We start from the raw sequence: 13,590 nt of genomic DNA, 5'->3' as shown, positions 1-13,590 counted from the left end.
CCTTATTGTAATCCCTCAGGAATTCCCTATGAAACCCGAAGAACTCCTGAAACCATGAAGGAATTCCTGAAGAAGTCTGTAAAAGCATTCCTAGAGGAATAACTAGGGGAAGCCCTAGAGGAATCTCTGAAAGAAATCAAGGCGCAATCACTGAACGAATTTCTGGAGATTCCACGTGAAAATTATTGGCATAATTCATAAAAAAGTAACCGGAGGAATCTCTGAAGGAGTTCCTGTAGATATCTCTGAAGGAGAGAAGCGTCTGTAGGAATCTCTGAATGAGTTCCTTGAGAAATACTTAAAACAGTTCCTGAAAAAAAAACCATAAGGTGTTTCTGAAGAAAAACCTGAAGGAATTGCTAGTGCAATCCCTAAGTGACCCTTGCGGGTCTATTTTATGGTATTCCTCCAAGATTTACTACATAATGTTCTCCGGAGAAAAATCCTTTTGGAGTTTATCCAGGAATAGCTTCAAAATCATTCAAGAGTTACTCTGTAGGTCGATTCTGAAATTACTTTCGTAATTGCTCCGAGTTTTCCGAAGAATCCTTCAGAAAAAATTTCCGGGTTTATTTTTGCCTGGTGAACGACAAATTCACCAAACATTCCAAAGTAGGTTAAGTGAATGCTGCAGAAAACTCTTTCGAAATATTTTCCTCAAGATCCCTCCAGAAGTTTCTCCGTAGATTCTTCCAAAATTTAATTCAGGAATCCAGCAAGTCTTTGAATAATTTCTTCTGGGCTTTATCTCGGAAGAACTCCTGGAAGAATTTGGGAAAATTCAGAAAGAATTTCATGAGGAATGCCATGACAAATGTCTTGAGTTATTTCTGGAGCAACTCCTGAAAGATTTTCTGGAGGGTTTTCCGAAAGAATTCATGAAGTAATTACCGGAAGAATTCCTAAAGAAATTTTAGGATGAATTCCTGGAGGAATTTCTTAAAGAATTCCTGGAAAATTTTCTGCAGGAATTTGCAAAGGAATTCCTGGAAGAGTTTTTGGAGAAATACCAGAGAAATTCCGGAAGAAATTCCGGTGGCATCCCAGGAGGTATTTCAGAAACAACTCCTGAAAGAATTCTGTGAGGAATTCCATATGATTTTTTGGAAGAATTTCAAGAGGAGCTATGGCAATAATTTCTTGAAGTGTTCCTAGAGGAATTTCCCAAAGCAATTTCCGTATGACTTTCCTTGATATTTGCCTGGGGTTATTTTTAGAGGGAATACCTTGAGGAATTTCCGGAGAATTTTCTGGGAGGATTTCCGAAGAATATTCAAAGAAATTCCTAAAGAAATTCCTAAAGAAATTCCTAAAGAAATTCCTAAAGAATTTCTTTTTCTTCATTTAACAGTTACTCTGCAGATCGAGAAATTACTTTTGTAATTGCTCTTAGTATTCCGAAAAATCTCCGGGTTTATTTTTTCCCGGTAATTCGAACGACAAATTCACCAAACATTCCAAAACATGCCTTGTGGATGCTTCAGAAAACTCCTCCGAGGATTTCTCCATACATTTCTCTAAAGATCTTTTCAGAGTTTTCTCCATAGAATCTTCCAAAATTTATTTCAAGAATCCAGCAAGTCTTGAAATGATTTTTTCTCTGGGATTCATCTCGGAAGCATTCCTGGAGGAATTCTCGGGGAAATTTCAGAAAGAAATTCCATAACCAATTTCTTAAAGCATTTGCGGAGCAACGCCTGAAGGATTTTCTGTAGGAATTCCTGGAAGAATTTCCAAAAGAATTTTTGAAGGAATTTCTGGAGGAATTCCTAAAGAAATTTTGGGATAAATTCCTGGAGAAATTCCAGGAGGAATTCCGAGAATAGTTTCCGACGGAATTCCTGGAGAAGTTTCTGGAGGAATTCCGGGAAAATTTTCTGCGGGAATTTGCGAAGGAATTCCTGGAAGAATTTTTGGAGAAAATATCACAGAAATTCCCGGAGAAATTGCGGAGAAATTCTTGGAGGAATTTCCGGAAATTTTCCAGGATGGATTCTCGGAGAAATTCTAGAGGGAATTTCCGGAGAAATTTCTGAATATATTTTTAAAGATATTTGTTGGGAAATTTCTGGAAGAATTTTTGGAGAAATTCCTGGGGAAATTTCCGTTAAAATCCTGGGGGAAATTCCGGAGAATTTTCTGGAGGAATTTCCGGAGAAGTTCCTGAAGAAATTTCCAGAAAAATTTCAGAAGGAATTCCCGGAGATATTCACGGAGGAATTTTCGGAGAAATCCTTGGTGGAATTTTCGAAGTAATTCCTGGAGGAATTTTAGAAAAAAAAATCCTGAGAGAATTTCCGGAGAATTTCCTAAAGGAATTTCCGGAGAAAGTCCTGACATTTTTTCCGGGGAATTGCTAAAAGAATTTAATCCAGGAGGAAATTCCGGAGAAATTCCTAGAGGAATTTCCGCAAAATTTCCTGGTGGAATTTTTGGAGAAGTTCCTAGAGGAATTTTCGAAGACATTCCTGAAGGAATTTAAAGAGGAATCCCTGAAGGAATAACTATGTAGAGAATTTCTAGATGGAACTTCCGGAGAAATTCTTGAAGGAATTTCCGAAGAAATGTCTGAAGTAATTTCCGGAGAATTTCCTGGACAAATTTCTGAAAGAATTTCCGGAGAAATTGCTGAAGGAATTTCTGGAGTAATTCCAGAAAGAATTCCTGGAGAAATTTGCGAAGAAATTTTAGGAATTTCAGAAGAAATTCCTGGAAGAATTTTTGGAGAAATTCCTGGAAAAATTTTAGGAGAAATTCCTGGAGGAATTTAAGGAGAAATTCTTACAGGAATTTCAGGAGAAATTCCTGGGGAAATTTCCGGAGAAATTCCCGGATGAATTTTCTGAGCAATTCTTGAAGGTATTTTGGAAAAAAATCAGGGGGAATTTCCGTAAAAAAATCCCGAGGGAATTTCCGGAGAAATTCCTTAAGGAATTCTCGGAGAAATTCCTTAAGGAATTCTCGGAGAAATTCCTTAAGGAATTCTCGGAGAAATTCCTTAAGGAATTCTCGGAGAAATTCCTTAAGGAATTCTCGGACAAATTCCTTAAGGAATTCTCGGAGAAATTCCTGAAGGAATTCTCGGAGAAATTCCTTAAGGAATTCTCGGAGAAATTCCTTAAGGAATTCTCGGAGAAATTCCTGAAGGAATTGTCGGAGAAATTCCTGAAATAATTTCCGGAGAAATTTATGAAAGAACTTACGGAGAAATTCCAGAAGGAATTTCCAGAGATATTCCAGAAAGAATTCCTGGAGAAATTTATGGAGGATTTTTTGGAAAAATTCCTGGAGAAATTTTCGGAGGAATTCCTGGTGGAACTTTAGGAGAAATTCCGAGGAGTTTTAGGAGACATTCTTGGAGGAATTTTAGGATAAATTCCTGGAGAATTTTTTGGAGAAATCACTGGAGAAATTTGGAAAGAAGTTCTTGAAGATATTTCTGGAGAAATAACTGCGGGATCTTAAGGATGTAAAAAGTAGGCATTGAGAAAATGGCCTCTGAAGTTTTCAAATTCGATTTCTATGTGAAACTCTAAAAAATCGCCATGAATTGAAAAGTTCTGCGATCATCACAAAACTTTATCATATTGTTTCAAACGTGACAACGTAACAGTGAAAAATATAAAACAGACTAAAATAGTGTTAGGTTTTGTACTAAAGGATGGACATGTTCGTAATGGGACTGATTTGCGATTACATTTCATTATGGGACAATCTGACTTGGTGTTGTTTCTCAATTTTACTGAACAAACTATATATTTTTTTGCACGCAGCTGAAAGATCATCCGAAGAAAGCTCGAAAACGGCCATTTACTCATTTTTGCCCAAAATGCAGATGGGACTGACTTGCGATTCACGGCAGTGTTTGCGGAAAAAATCCTGGAGACATTCCTGGAAGGTTTTTCGGAGAAATTCCTGGAGGAATTTCCGGAGAATTTCCTGGAGGAATTCTCGAATAAATTCTAGAAGGAATTTCCGGAGAAATTTCTGAAATATATAAAAAAAATGTGGAGAAATTTCTAAAAGAATTTCTGAAGCAATTCCAGGAGGCATTTCTGGAAAAATTTCTGGAAAAATCGTCGGAGAAATTACTAGATTTGCGGAAAAAATCCTGGAGGAGTTTCCGGAGACATTACGACTCCTTAAAGAATGTCTAGAAAAACTCCTGGAGACATTTCCGAAATAATCTCTAGACGAACTCTCTTAAGACTTTCTAGAGGAACTCCCGAGGCAATTCATAAGGGAACTCTTTAAAGATTATTTGGAAAAATGGAAGAATTGCTACGATGACCTCATATGGGGAACTCCTATAAGAGCTGTCGGAGGAGTTTCCAAAATAAACACCGGAGGAATTCCTAGTAATATTTCCGGGAGAATTTTTGAATGAACTCCCCCCCCCTCGAATTCCTAGAGGAACTTCTGAAGATATCTCAAAATAATTCGTAGAGAACTCCTGAGGGAATTACCGGTGGAATTCCTAGACAAATCGAAGAAATTTCTAGAAATGTATCCGTTGCTGAAGACACTCCTTTCAAAAAAATAGAGAAATCCTATGGGACCTACTGGATGAATGCCTATTCCAGAATTTCAGTAGAATTTACAAAGTAACCACCGGAAGAAGCCCAAGAAACATTTTCGGGAGAATTCCTGAATGAACTTCCAGCAGAACTCGTAGAGGAACATCTGCAGAAATGCTTACAAGAACACCCGGAGGAATTCGTAGAGGAACTGTCGGATGCATTTCTAGAGGAACTCCTGATGGAATCTTGGAAATCCTGAAAAAAAAATCCTAGAGGAACTCACGGAGGGTATTCTAGGGCAACTACCGGAAGAGTTCCTAGAGGAGTAATTCCTGTAAGAATCCTTCTGTAATCTTGCTGATGAAGTTCCTACAGAAACTCCTGAAGAAAAGTTTAAAGCTTTTTTGAAAAAAAAAATCCTGTAGAAACTTTTGTATGAAATCTTAAGGGTCTACTGAAAGAATAGCCAAAGGAAACCCTACAGTAACTCCTGAAGAAACTTGAATCTTGAAGGAATTTCTCCACGAATTTCCAAGGGTTCTTTTGGAAATTTCTAATAGAAGCCTTGAAAATTCCATCAGAGATATATCCAATAAAACTCTAGATTTTTTTTATTTGTTCCAAGGCTACTGCATATAGGAGTCGGTACTAGGTTACAGGTCGAGTGGAGTTACTTCTAGGAATTTTACTAGGGTTTCCACCTAAAGCTTTTCTCGTGGCTTTATTGTTAAAATTTCTAAGCACTCCACTCTCAGAAAAACTTGGTTCAATAACAGGGGAAGTTCCTGGAAGAATCTCTAGGGTCTTCCATAACATCGTTCATAAATTCCTTGTGGGTCCGGAAAACCCTACACAAAATCATGAAATCATTTCATCAAACAGTAAGGTAGAGAGACATGTATACGATTGTTTTATTTAATTTAATTTATGTTTTGTTTTCAATCACATTCCATTATGTACTAGGTATTTAAGAACTTCAGATGCGTTATTGGAAAATATCTACTTTTCTATGAATCGTGCCTTTAGCTGTCACTGAATCCTCATATTAAACAAATTTTCTCTATTATCCCTTAACCGAAAAAAAAAATCTCTTCAAAACAAAGACCATTTGCGCGACGAACGGTGCCGTGTACTACGCAGCCACACCCCCGACGCCGACGATCAACAACATCCCCATCGAGCAGTTTGCGACGGCAGTCTACCCGCCCGGTGTGCCAACAATCTATCCTCCGACGATGACGCCCTACCAGCCGTTCTACCAGTACTACAGCGTGCCAATGGTAAATCATACCTAGTTTGAAAATAGCAACCCCATATCGGTGTGCAACGGTCGCCGGCCGTTCTGATTCAATCAATTTCTCATTTTGATTCAAACCACCACTAAAAACCACACGTCCGTCTCGGTTCTTTGTCTCTATTTTTCAGAATGTACCGACAATTTGGCCTCAGAACTATCAAGGTATGTAAATTTCGGGCGTCTGACATCTGACGAGAAGACTTGGAGATGCACCCCGATGCCAAACGTGCAAGCAAGCAAGCAAGCAAGATAGAGTGTGATGACACAGCACGACCGGTCTCTGTATAGCAAATATGAGTAATCACACACACACAAAGCAAAAAATAATGCCAAGCAGCCACAGCTATATAGTTTAGTTTAGTTAATCCTGTTTTGTTAAAATTTATAGTTGATTAGTGCCTACGACTTTGCCAATTTCCGGCGCATATCAGTTCGGTTCGGTTACACGATATTGAGTTATGTGTCGTCTCTGTTCTCCTCCCACGAGTGCGCGGCTTTTTTATATGCAAATGATCTGCAAGAAAAGAGTATTTTTTTCGCTAAATGACGATTTCTTTTGGTTTGTTTTATTTATTTAGTAATTTATTGCTTTTATTTATTGACGATATCGTATTGTTATTGAATTTTGCCGGCAAAGAATGTTGTGTTGAACATCAAGATAAAAAAACGAGCCATAAACTAGGTGAAGTAGGATTAGATGCACAATTAGGGAATACCGTAGATGTTCACTGAAAGATGTTTGCATCGAATGTCGATGATGGGTTCTGTTTGACATTGTTTGATCCGCTGTTTTGGAAGACTTAATTGCTAACAACCAAATTCTGAAAAGCTGCGAGAAAGTTTAGACGTACAAATTATAAGGGATTACTTTAAGAGATTCATCTAAAACTCACCAAGTAGATTCTTTTGGCATTATTTCGATATTGCTGCTGGATTTTTTCCATGATTTTCTTCTGAATTCTTCTGAATTTTTCTGGAATTTCCCAAAAAGTTTGTTTCTGGGGTTTCTCTGTGAGCTTTTTACGAGATTTCTCAATGAGATCCTTTTGCAATTCCTCTAGTAGTAGTATTTTCTAATATTTTTCAGACATTTTCAGGCATTACTTCTGGGTGTCCCTCCAGAAAGCTCTTTTGTGAATCTTCATGAAATTCTTTCGAGAATTGCTCCTAAACTTTTTGTAATATTCCTTCTGAAGGTCTTGGATTTGTCAGACTTTATTTGAGATTTCTTAAGAAGTGCCTTTGGTGATTCCTCTAGAACCTTTTCTGAGATTCTTTAAGGAACTGGTTTTGCGAATTTGGCAGAATTTTTTCATGAACTTCTCCTAGATTTCCTGCTGGGATTTTTCAAAAATTGTTTTCTAGAATTGTCTTCAGGAATAGCTCCATATAATCATTTTCATACTTTTCATGAAGTTTATTTTTGGGTAATTCGTCTGAAATTTCTTCTGAAATCACTTCAATTGATCCTTCGTTTATTTTTTCTTTAGACCTTTTTACGATTCCTTAAGAACTCCTTGAAAAATGTCAAAAATTATTCTAAAAGTATTTCAATGAAAAATCCTAGAAGGAACATCTTGAGAAAGCACAGAAGAGTTCCATGTAGAATGTGAAAAGGAACTCTCTGAGAAATTCCAAAAGAAAGGTTTGAAGGAATTTCAGAATCCCAGAATGTATCCTGAAAATATTCTTGAAGGAATTCTAGGAGGAAAAGCACAAAAAAATCTTCGAATATCCCGTAAAGAACTCCCTGATAATTGAAAAAAAAAATCTGGAGAAATATCAGAAGCCATTCCTGAAAAAAAAAACTACAAAGACTGCCAAAGGAATTCCAAAAAGGAAGGAATTCCCAGAAAAAAATATCTCAGAAACCTTTTGCGATTTTCTTAGATTTTTTCAAGAATCTCTCCAGATCCTGCGACACTGGAGATCCTTATGATTTTCTTAGTAATACGTTCAGGAATCCCTAAAAAAATCGTCTGCGACTCCTCAAGAAGACGCTTCCGAGATTCCTCAAGGATTTCATTTTCGAAGACTTTCTTCTAGTATTCCTCATGAAGCTTATTTTATGTTTTCAGATAATTCTTATGGAATTACTCCATTATTTCAAAAATTCGAGAAATTTCGAGGAGAAATCTCAGAAGACTTCCACATGGCTCCCAGATTCGTCTACAAAATCTGCGATTTCTCAAGTAAGCACTTCAAGCATTTCTCCTGGGATTTTTCTGGTATGCATCTTGCAGTTCCTTCAGTGATTTTACTTCTGGTGTTCCTCAAGCAGTTTCTCCAGGGTTTACTCTTATAGATTCGTCTAAAATTCCTCCAATAGTTTATTTTGGCATTCTCCTTGATTTTCCTTATGTATTTTTTTCCTTCTATTATACCTAAAGGAGTTTCACCAAAAGTGTTTAGAACTTTCAGTTTATGTAATATCTCACCTGGAACTCATGGAATTGCTCCAGATGGTCCTTCTGTTGCTTTTCATTTTTTTTTATTCTCGTGGGCTTCCTCCGGCAGATTCTTCGTGTATTTTTCCTGTGGATCTTACTAAGATTCAGAAAGAACATCTTGAAAAAAAAACAAGAAGGTACTACTGATGTAGTTCCACAAGTATCTTCAGGAAAAATCCCAGAAGAAATATTTTGAGAGATCCTAGAAGGAGTTCATTGAAGAACCTGAGGTGGATCTTCTTGAAGAAATCCAAAGGAATTTTCTAAAGAAATATTAGAAGCCCAGAAAGATTTTCTGAAAATATCCTAGATACTCTCTCTCTCTTCTTGCCGTAACGTCCTCATTGGGACAAAGCCTGCATCTCAGCTTAGTGTTCTATGAGCACTTCCACAGTTATTAACTGAGAGCTTCCTCTGCCAATGACCATTTTGCATGCGTATATCGTGTGGCAGGCACGAAGATACTCTATGCCCAAGGAAGTCAAGGAAATTTCCTTTACGAAAAGATCCTGGACCGACCGGGAATCGAACCCGTCACTTTCAGCATGGTCGTGCTGAATACCCGTGCGTTTACCGCCTCGGCTATATGGGCCCTACAATATCCTAGATACTGTAAAAGAAAAATAAAAAAAAAAGTTGGAAAAATCTCAGAAAAAAATGATGAAGTGTTTTAGAAGAATCTTCTTCAACAATTCAAGAATATGAAATGAAGGAAGTTTCTGAAAAAAAAAACTCACAAAGAAATGCCGAGCTTATGAATTACTTTTAGAATCCTTCCGGAACACAGGACACTGGACACTGGAGATCCCTCTGACATATTCTTAAAAAAATATTCCAGAATCCCCCCACAAAATCTTCAGCGATTCCTGCAGAACATTATATTGAGATTTCTCATGGATTTCTTTTTCGAGGTTTTCCAGAGCTTTTTTTTCTTGGAACTCATGAAAATTGCTCCAGATGGTCTATCTGTTATTTTACACTAAGTTTTTTGAGATTTCTCACTTGCTTTCGGGCTTCGTTTAGTAGATGTTTTATCTATTATTCCCAGAGTTGCACTCTGCCACTGACTGTCTGCCACTCTGCCACTGGCAAGCAAATCAATGAATTTATTCCTGTGGATCTTTCTAAGATTCTGAAACAATTTCTTTAAAAAAAATGGAAGGCGCTACTGAAGTATAAGTATCTTCAGGAGATATCCCAGCAGAAACATTTTGAGTGATCCTGGAAAGAGTGCTTTCCAAAATATTTTTTTTTTTTTTTTGAAGAAATTTTATAATCCCAGAAGGAATTTCTGAGAATATTTTAGGTATAACTGCTGGAGGAAAAGAACTAAAAAAGGCCTGAAAAAGAAACTCTTAGTGGTGTTTCAGAAGAACCTTTTTCAACAGTTCTAATAATACAGTTCAGAATAATTGACTGGAACAGAAATCATAAAGCACAGCCAAACTTGTGAATTATTTTTAGAATTCCTCTGGAACACCGGACACTTCACACTGGAGATCCTTCCGACATTTCCTTAAAAATTTGTGGGTTTCGTGATTGTGTGGTGAGGAGCGTCAGTTGTCTGTCCTTTTCGTAATCCTCGGAGTGTGGGTTCGATTCCTGCTCCAGTCGGTGAAAACTTTTCGTCAAACGGAAAATTTTCCACTGGACGGCTGTTTAATCCATGTTTTGTCCGCTTAGTGATCGTGGTTGAAGATGGTATAGCATCTTTTTTTATTATTCATTCAAATCATTCCGGAGTCTCCCCAAAAATTATCTTCGTTCAGAAGATCGTTTTGGGATTTCTCATGGGTTTGTTTTTCGAGGTTTTCCTGGGCTTTCTTCTTGTTTTCCTCAAGGAATTTCTCCTTTTTTTGTTTATTTGTTTGAGAATTTCTCTTTAAAAAATCTAGGATTTCTCTCTAGAAGTTCCTTCAAAATTTTCAGAATTTTCCAGGATGAATCACGGAAGAAGCTTCTTGATGAATCCCGGATTTTTTGTGGAATTTAAAAAGAAACTTCATGAGAAAAAACCTAAAGAGGTAACTATCATGGGAATAGCAGAAGAGACACTCAGAAAGAACCTAGATTGAACTATGTTTCAATCTTATTTTATCAAGTCAAAGAAAAAACAATGGTTCGGGATTAGGAAACGTCAGAAAAACTAATACGGTTCAATACAGAAATTTATGATGAATATCATAAGAGTCATCTTGATAAATTATAAAAGTGATGACTTGGAGCATCCCAGGAAAGAAATATCAGGGAAAATAATCCCAGAAAAACTACTGGGAAAGGATCCCCAGGAGAATTCCCCCCGAGCAGAGAAGAATATCAAAATAATAACAACTGAATCAGAAAACCTATTTTTATATCTTGGTTTGTTATTATTAACTTATTGAGGCATAACTTTTCCATAACAGGTTTTGTTAGGCAATCTTATTTTGTTATAATCCTGCTATTGGTATATTTTCTTTAAATAACATTTGAATAAGATGTTTTGTTGTAGCCCAATATAACAATAAGTATTGTATTATTGAGAGTGCACCATTATTTGATCACCAATAGCACAACAATAAAGTTTTGCAATCACAACCACACCATGCGAAACTTACAGCAAGAAAATGAAAAAGTTAACATTTGCTGATTTCCATACAAAAAGCCATGGTTGGAGTCTATGAGCCATATCTTCGGTGTCTGTGAATCGGTTAAGCTGAACTTTTGACACAGAACTAAGAATTACTTGTAATTTTTATTTCTATTTAGTTCGATCCATTTCAATGGAAAGAATGTAGAATTTCTGTTGGTTCAATTTTGAAAATAAAAAAAAATGAACAACCATGATCCACCGAAACTCATAAACAAAACTAATTTTGAAATTATCTCAAGGCCGTTTGGGCCAGGAAGACTGGAAGCGTGCCATTCTCTTTGAATGACTGGCTTATGAGTTATAGTGGGTTATGGCCTTAGTCATGGCTGTTTATTAAAAAAATGGAAAAAATGGAACCAACAGAAATTCATTTTTCTTCCTTTGCAATGGCTCGAACTTGGGGGCTACATACCTACCTTGCGAGGATAAAAAATCTTTGTTATGATTTCGATATTATACATATATTTCATTTTGCATCCATATTGTTATCAATATCTTTTCAATTCCAAAATTTGTTATTGAAACATTGTATAAATCCACTGTTATTAAGTTGTTATGAAACTAACAAAATCTGTAATTTAACTGGTCTTCCAGGAACATTTTTTTGTTTTGATTTTTGTTATTTTGCCGCTTATAACATGATATGTTATGTCAATAACATGAAAATAACTCTTTGCGTTACTCAGTTATTTTGCCAAAATAACACATATTATTATGCTGTTGGTATTCCCTTCTGCTCGGGCCTAAATAAACTTCTTGAGAAATATTTGCAAAAAAATTTTGCACAAATCCTACACACTCTAACTCTTGCTAGAAGTTGTGTGCAAAGTTTAAATTGAGCCCGTCCTGTGCTATACTTTCATACACAGTTACGATCTTGATTTTCTAAACGGGTGTCTAGGTTTTCCGACTGGTGACATGTCTATATAGGAAGTTAGATGCTCTCACCAATATGTTATATGTGAAGCAGTGTTGTATAATTTCAGGATGGTTAATGCCTAACGACCCTCACTTCATGTGACAAACACTGACCAGAAAATTTCAGACAAACTATGCAATTCAAACTAGACGTCATTCAAGGTAGTATCAACATCATTCAGCAGAAGCGATCGTTACTTCTCCTTGAAACACACGATAAAACACGAAGCTCTAACTGCATGAATTTTTGTTCTACGCTTTGCATTCAAACCTACGATGTGCTAAATTTGTGTTTGCAGCACCCAGCACTAATGCTATACAAATTGATCCTATTTCGGAACAAACGGGGTTATGTTTATTCAGCAGAGAGTGTTAAAATTTCTGCGTCGAAGCGACTATAGCGTGAGTCAGGCTGCTATTGGGAGTGGAGAGTGGATTTCCTTGTTTTGATGGATTACCCATTTTTTTTCTTTTGCAGCTTTTTCGTGGTTGTTATGAAATAAGATCTTACGTTAATATTCAAAACTCATTGAAAAGCGGAAACATCTAACTGAAACAAAAAAAAAAACATTTCAGATGCATATCTTTCAGTGAACATTCAATCCTAAGAAACCTTGACAAAGTAATCAGAAGCCCCTGATCTTCAAGCTTCTGAGTGCTTCGACAAGATTAACCGCAAGCCAAATACCACAGAAACGAAAATCACACATCATTCACACCAATTTCTTCTTTTTTTCTTTTTTCTCTTTTTTGTCCTGTGATTGTCGTTTTTTTCCTTGCAGGAATCTATCCTTGTTAAAAGTAAAGAGACAGTGGTGTTGAGATAAGTCTTGAGACACAACCTAGCAAAAAAGAAAACAAAATCAGAAACTTATTTATTATCATGAGTAATATTTATACAAGAAAACAACCAGAACGAATCCGTTACACAAAAACAAAGAAAATAACACGGCAAAAGAGCAAATATGAGGGCAAGCCTGGCACTCGAACACGAGAGACACACGTCTACTATATACTACTAACTATTACTATATTAAATTAGTAATCAGAAGCAGCAACAGCAGCAGCAGCAAAAGAAAGAATCCATTAGCATAAATGATTAACCCTAATAGAGGAAAGCAGAGGAGCGAAGAAAAAAATGCAATAAATAGGCTAAATGGTCACCAGTAAGCATAATTAGCGCGAACGGAGGTCGTTCGGCTATCGACACAATCAGAGAGCCCCCCTCGTACCGCCACAAGCGAGGCGTGCGAGCAGCGGGGGGTGTGCGTAGTGTGTGCCAAAAGGATTTGGATCGGAAGAGGAAGGAGCACCGTTCGGAAGGAGGCTAACATCGAATAGTTTACGATCTTAATAAGCGATATTTATACACGGTATGTGGCAGCAACAGCAGCCATCAGGCATTCTGGAGCATGTTACCGCGGGATGCTGCGTTCGAGATAGAGAGAGAGGACGCAGTGCTGGTGCAGAAGACTTGCTGGACGTCCAGCGACTTTGATTGCTCCCTCCTCGAGGGAGACGATGTGATGCGCGATTCTTGTTGTAGATGAAAAAAAAAAGACAGCGATTCCGCTTTATGATGGTGATGAGCGAATGTGAGCGGCAATGGTGGAAATCGGACTAGGATCGGGCTTTTACCGATCGACCATTGCCGAATGTTGAAACTTTTTTTTTACTTTTTAAAGTAAACCATTGTTGAGCGATATTATCATTATTACACTAGTGATCATATTATAACTTATTAACAAAACCTATTTGTAGCGTAGTGATGAT

The 13,590-nt window shown here is 37.0% G+C and overlaps 1 protein-coding gene across 13 annotated transcripts in view; it reads left to right on the top strand.

Moving 5' to 3' along the window:
- LOC109426658 (protein boule) overlaps nucleotides 1-12,886 on the top strand; it is a 157,942-nt gene extending 145,056 nt beyond the window's left edge. For all 13 annotated transcript variants that reach the window (XM_062853577.1, XM_062853578.1, XM_062853576.1 and 10 more), the window contains 3 exons: nucleotides 5,624-5,800; nucleotides 5,946-5,979; nucleotides 12,600-12,886. In XM_062853577.1, the coding sequence (XP_062709561.1) occupies nucleotides 5,624-5,800; nucleotides 5,946-5,979; nucleotides 12,600-12,616 (228 nt within the window). In that variant the 3' untranslated portion in view covers nucleotides 12,617-12,886. The remainder of the gene's footprint in view (nucleotides 1-5,623; nucleotides 5,801-5,945; nucleotides 5,980-12,599) is intronic.
- The last annotated feature ends 704 nt before the right edge of the window (nucleotides 12,887-13,590 follow it).

The sequence above is a fragment of the Aedes albopictus genome, chromosome 2 (genome assembly GCF_035046485.1).
Source record: "Aedes albopictus strain Foshan chromosome 2, AalbF5, whole genome shotgun sequence".
In the NCBI taxonomy this organism is placed as follows: Eukaryota; Metazoa; Arthropoda; class Insecta; order Diptera; family Culicidae; genus Aedes; species Aedes albopictus.
Note: the sequence above shows the minus strand (reverse complement) of the source record. Positions and strands in the feature narration are given on the sequence as shown.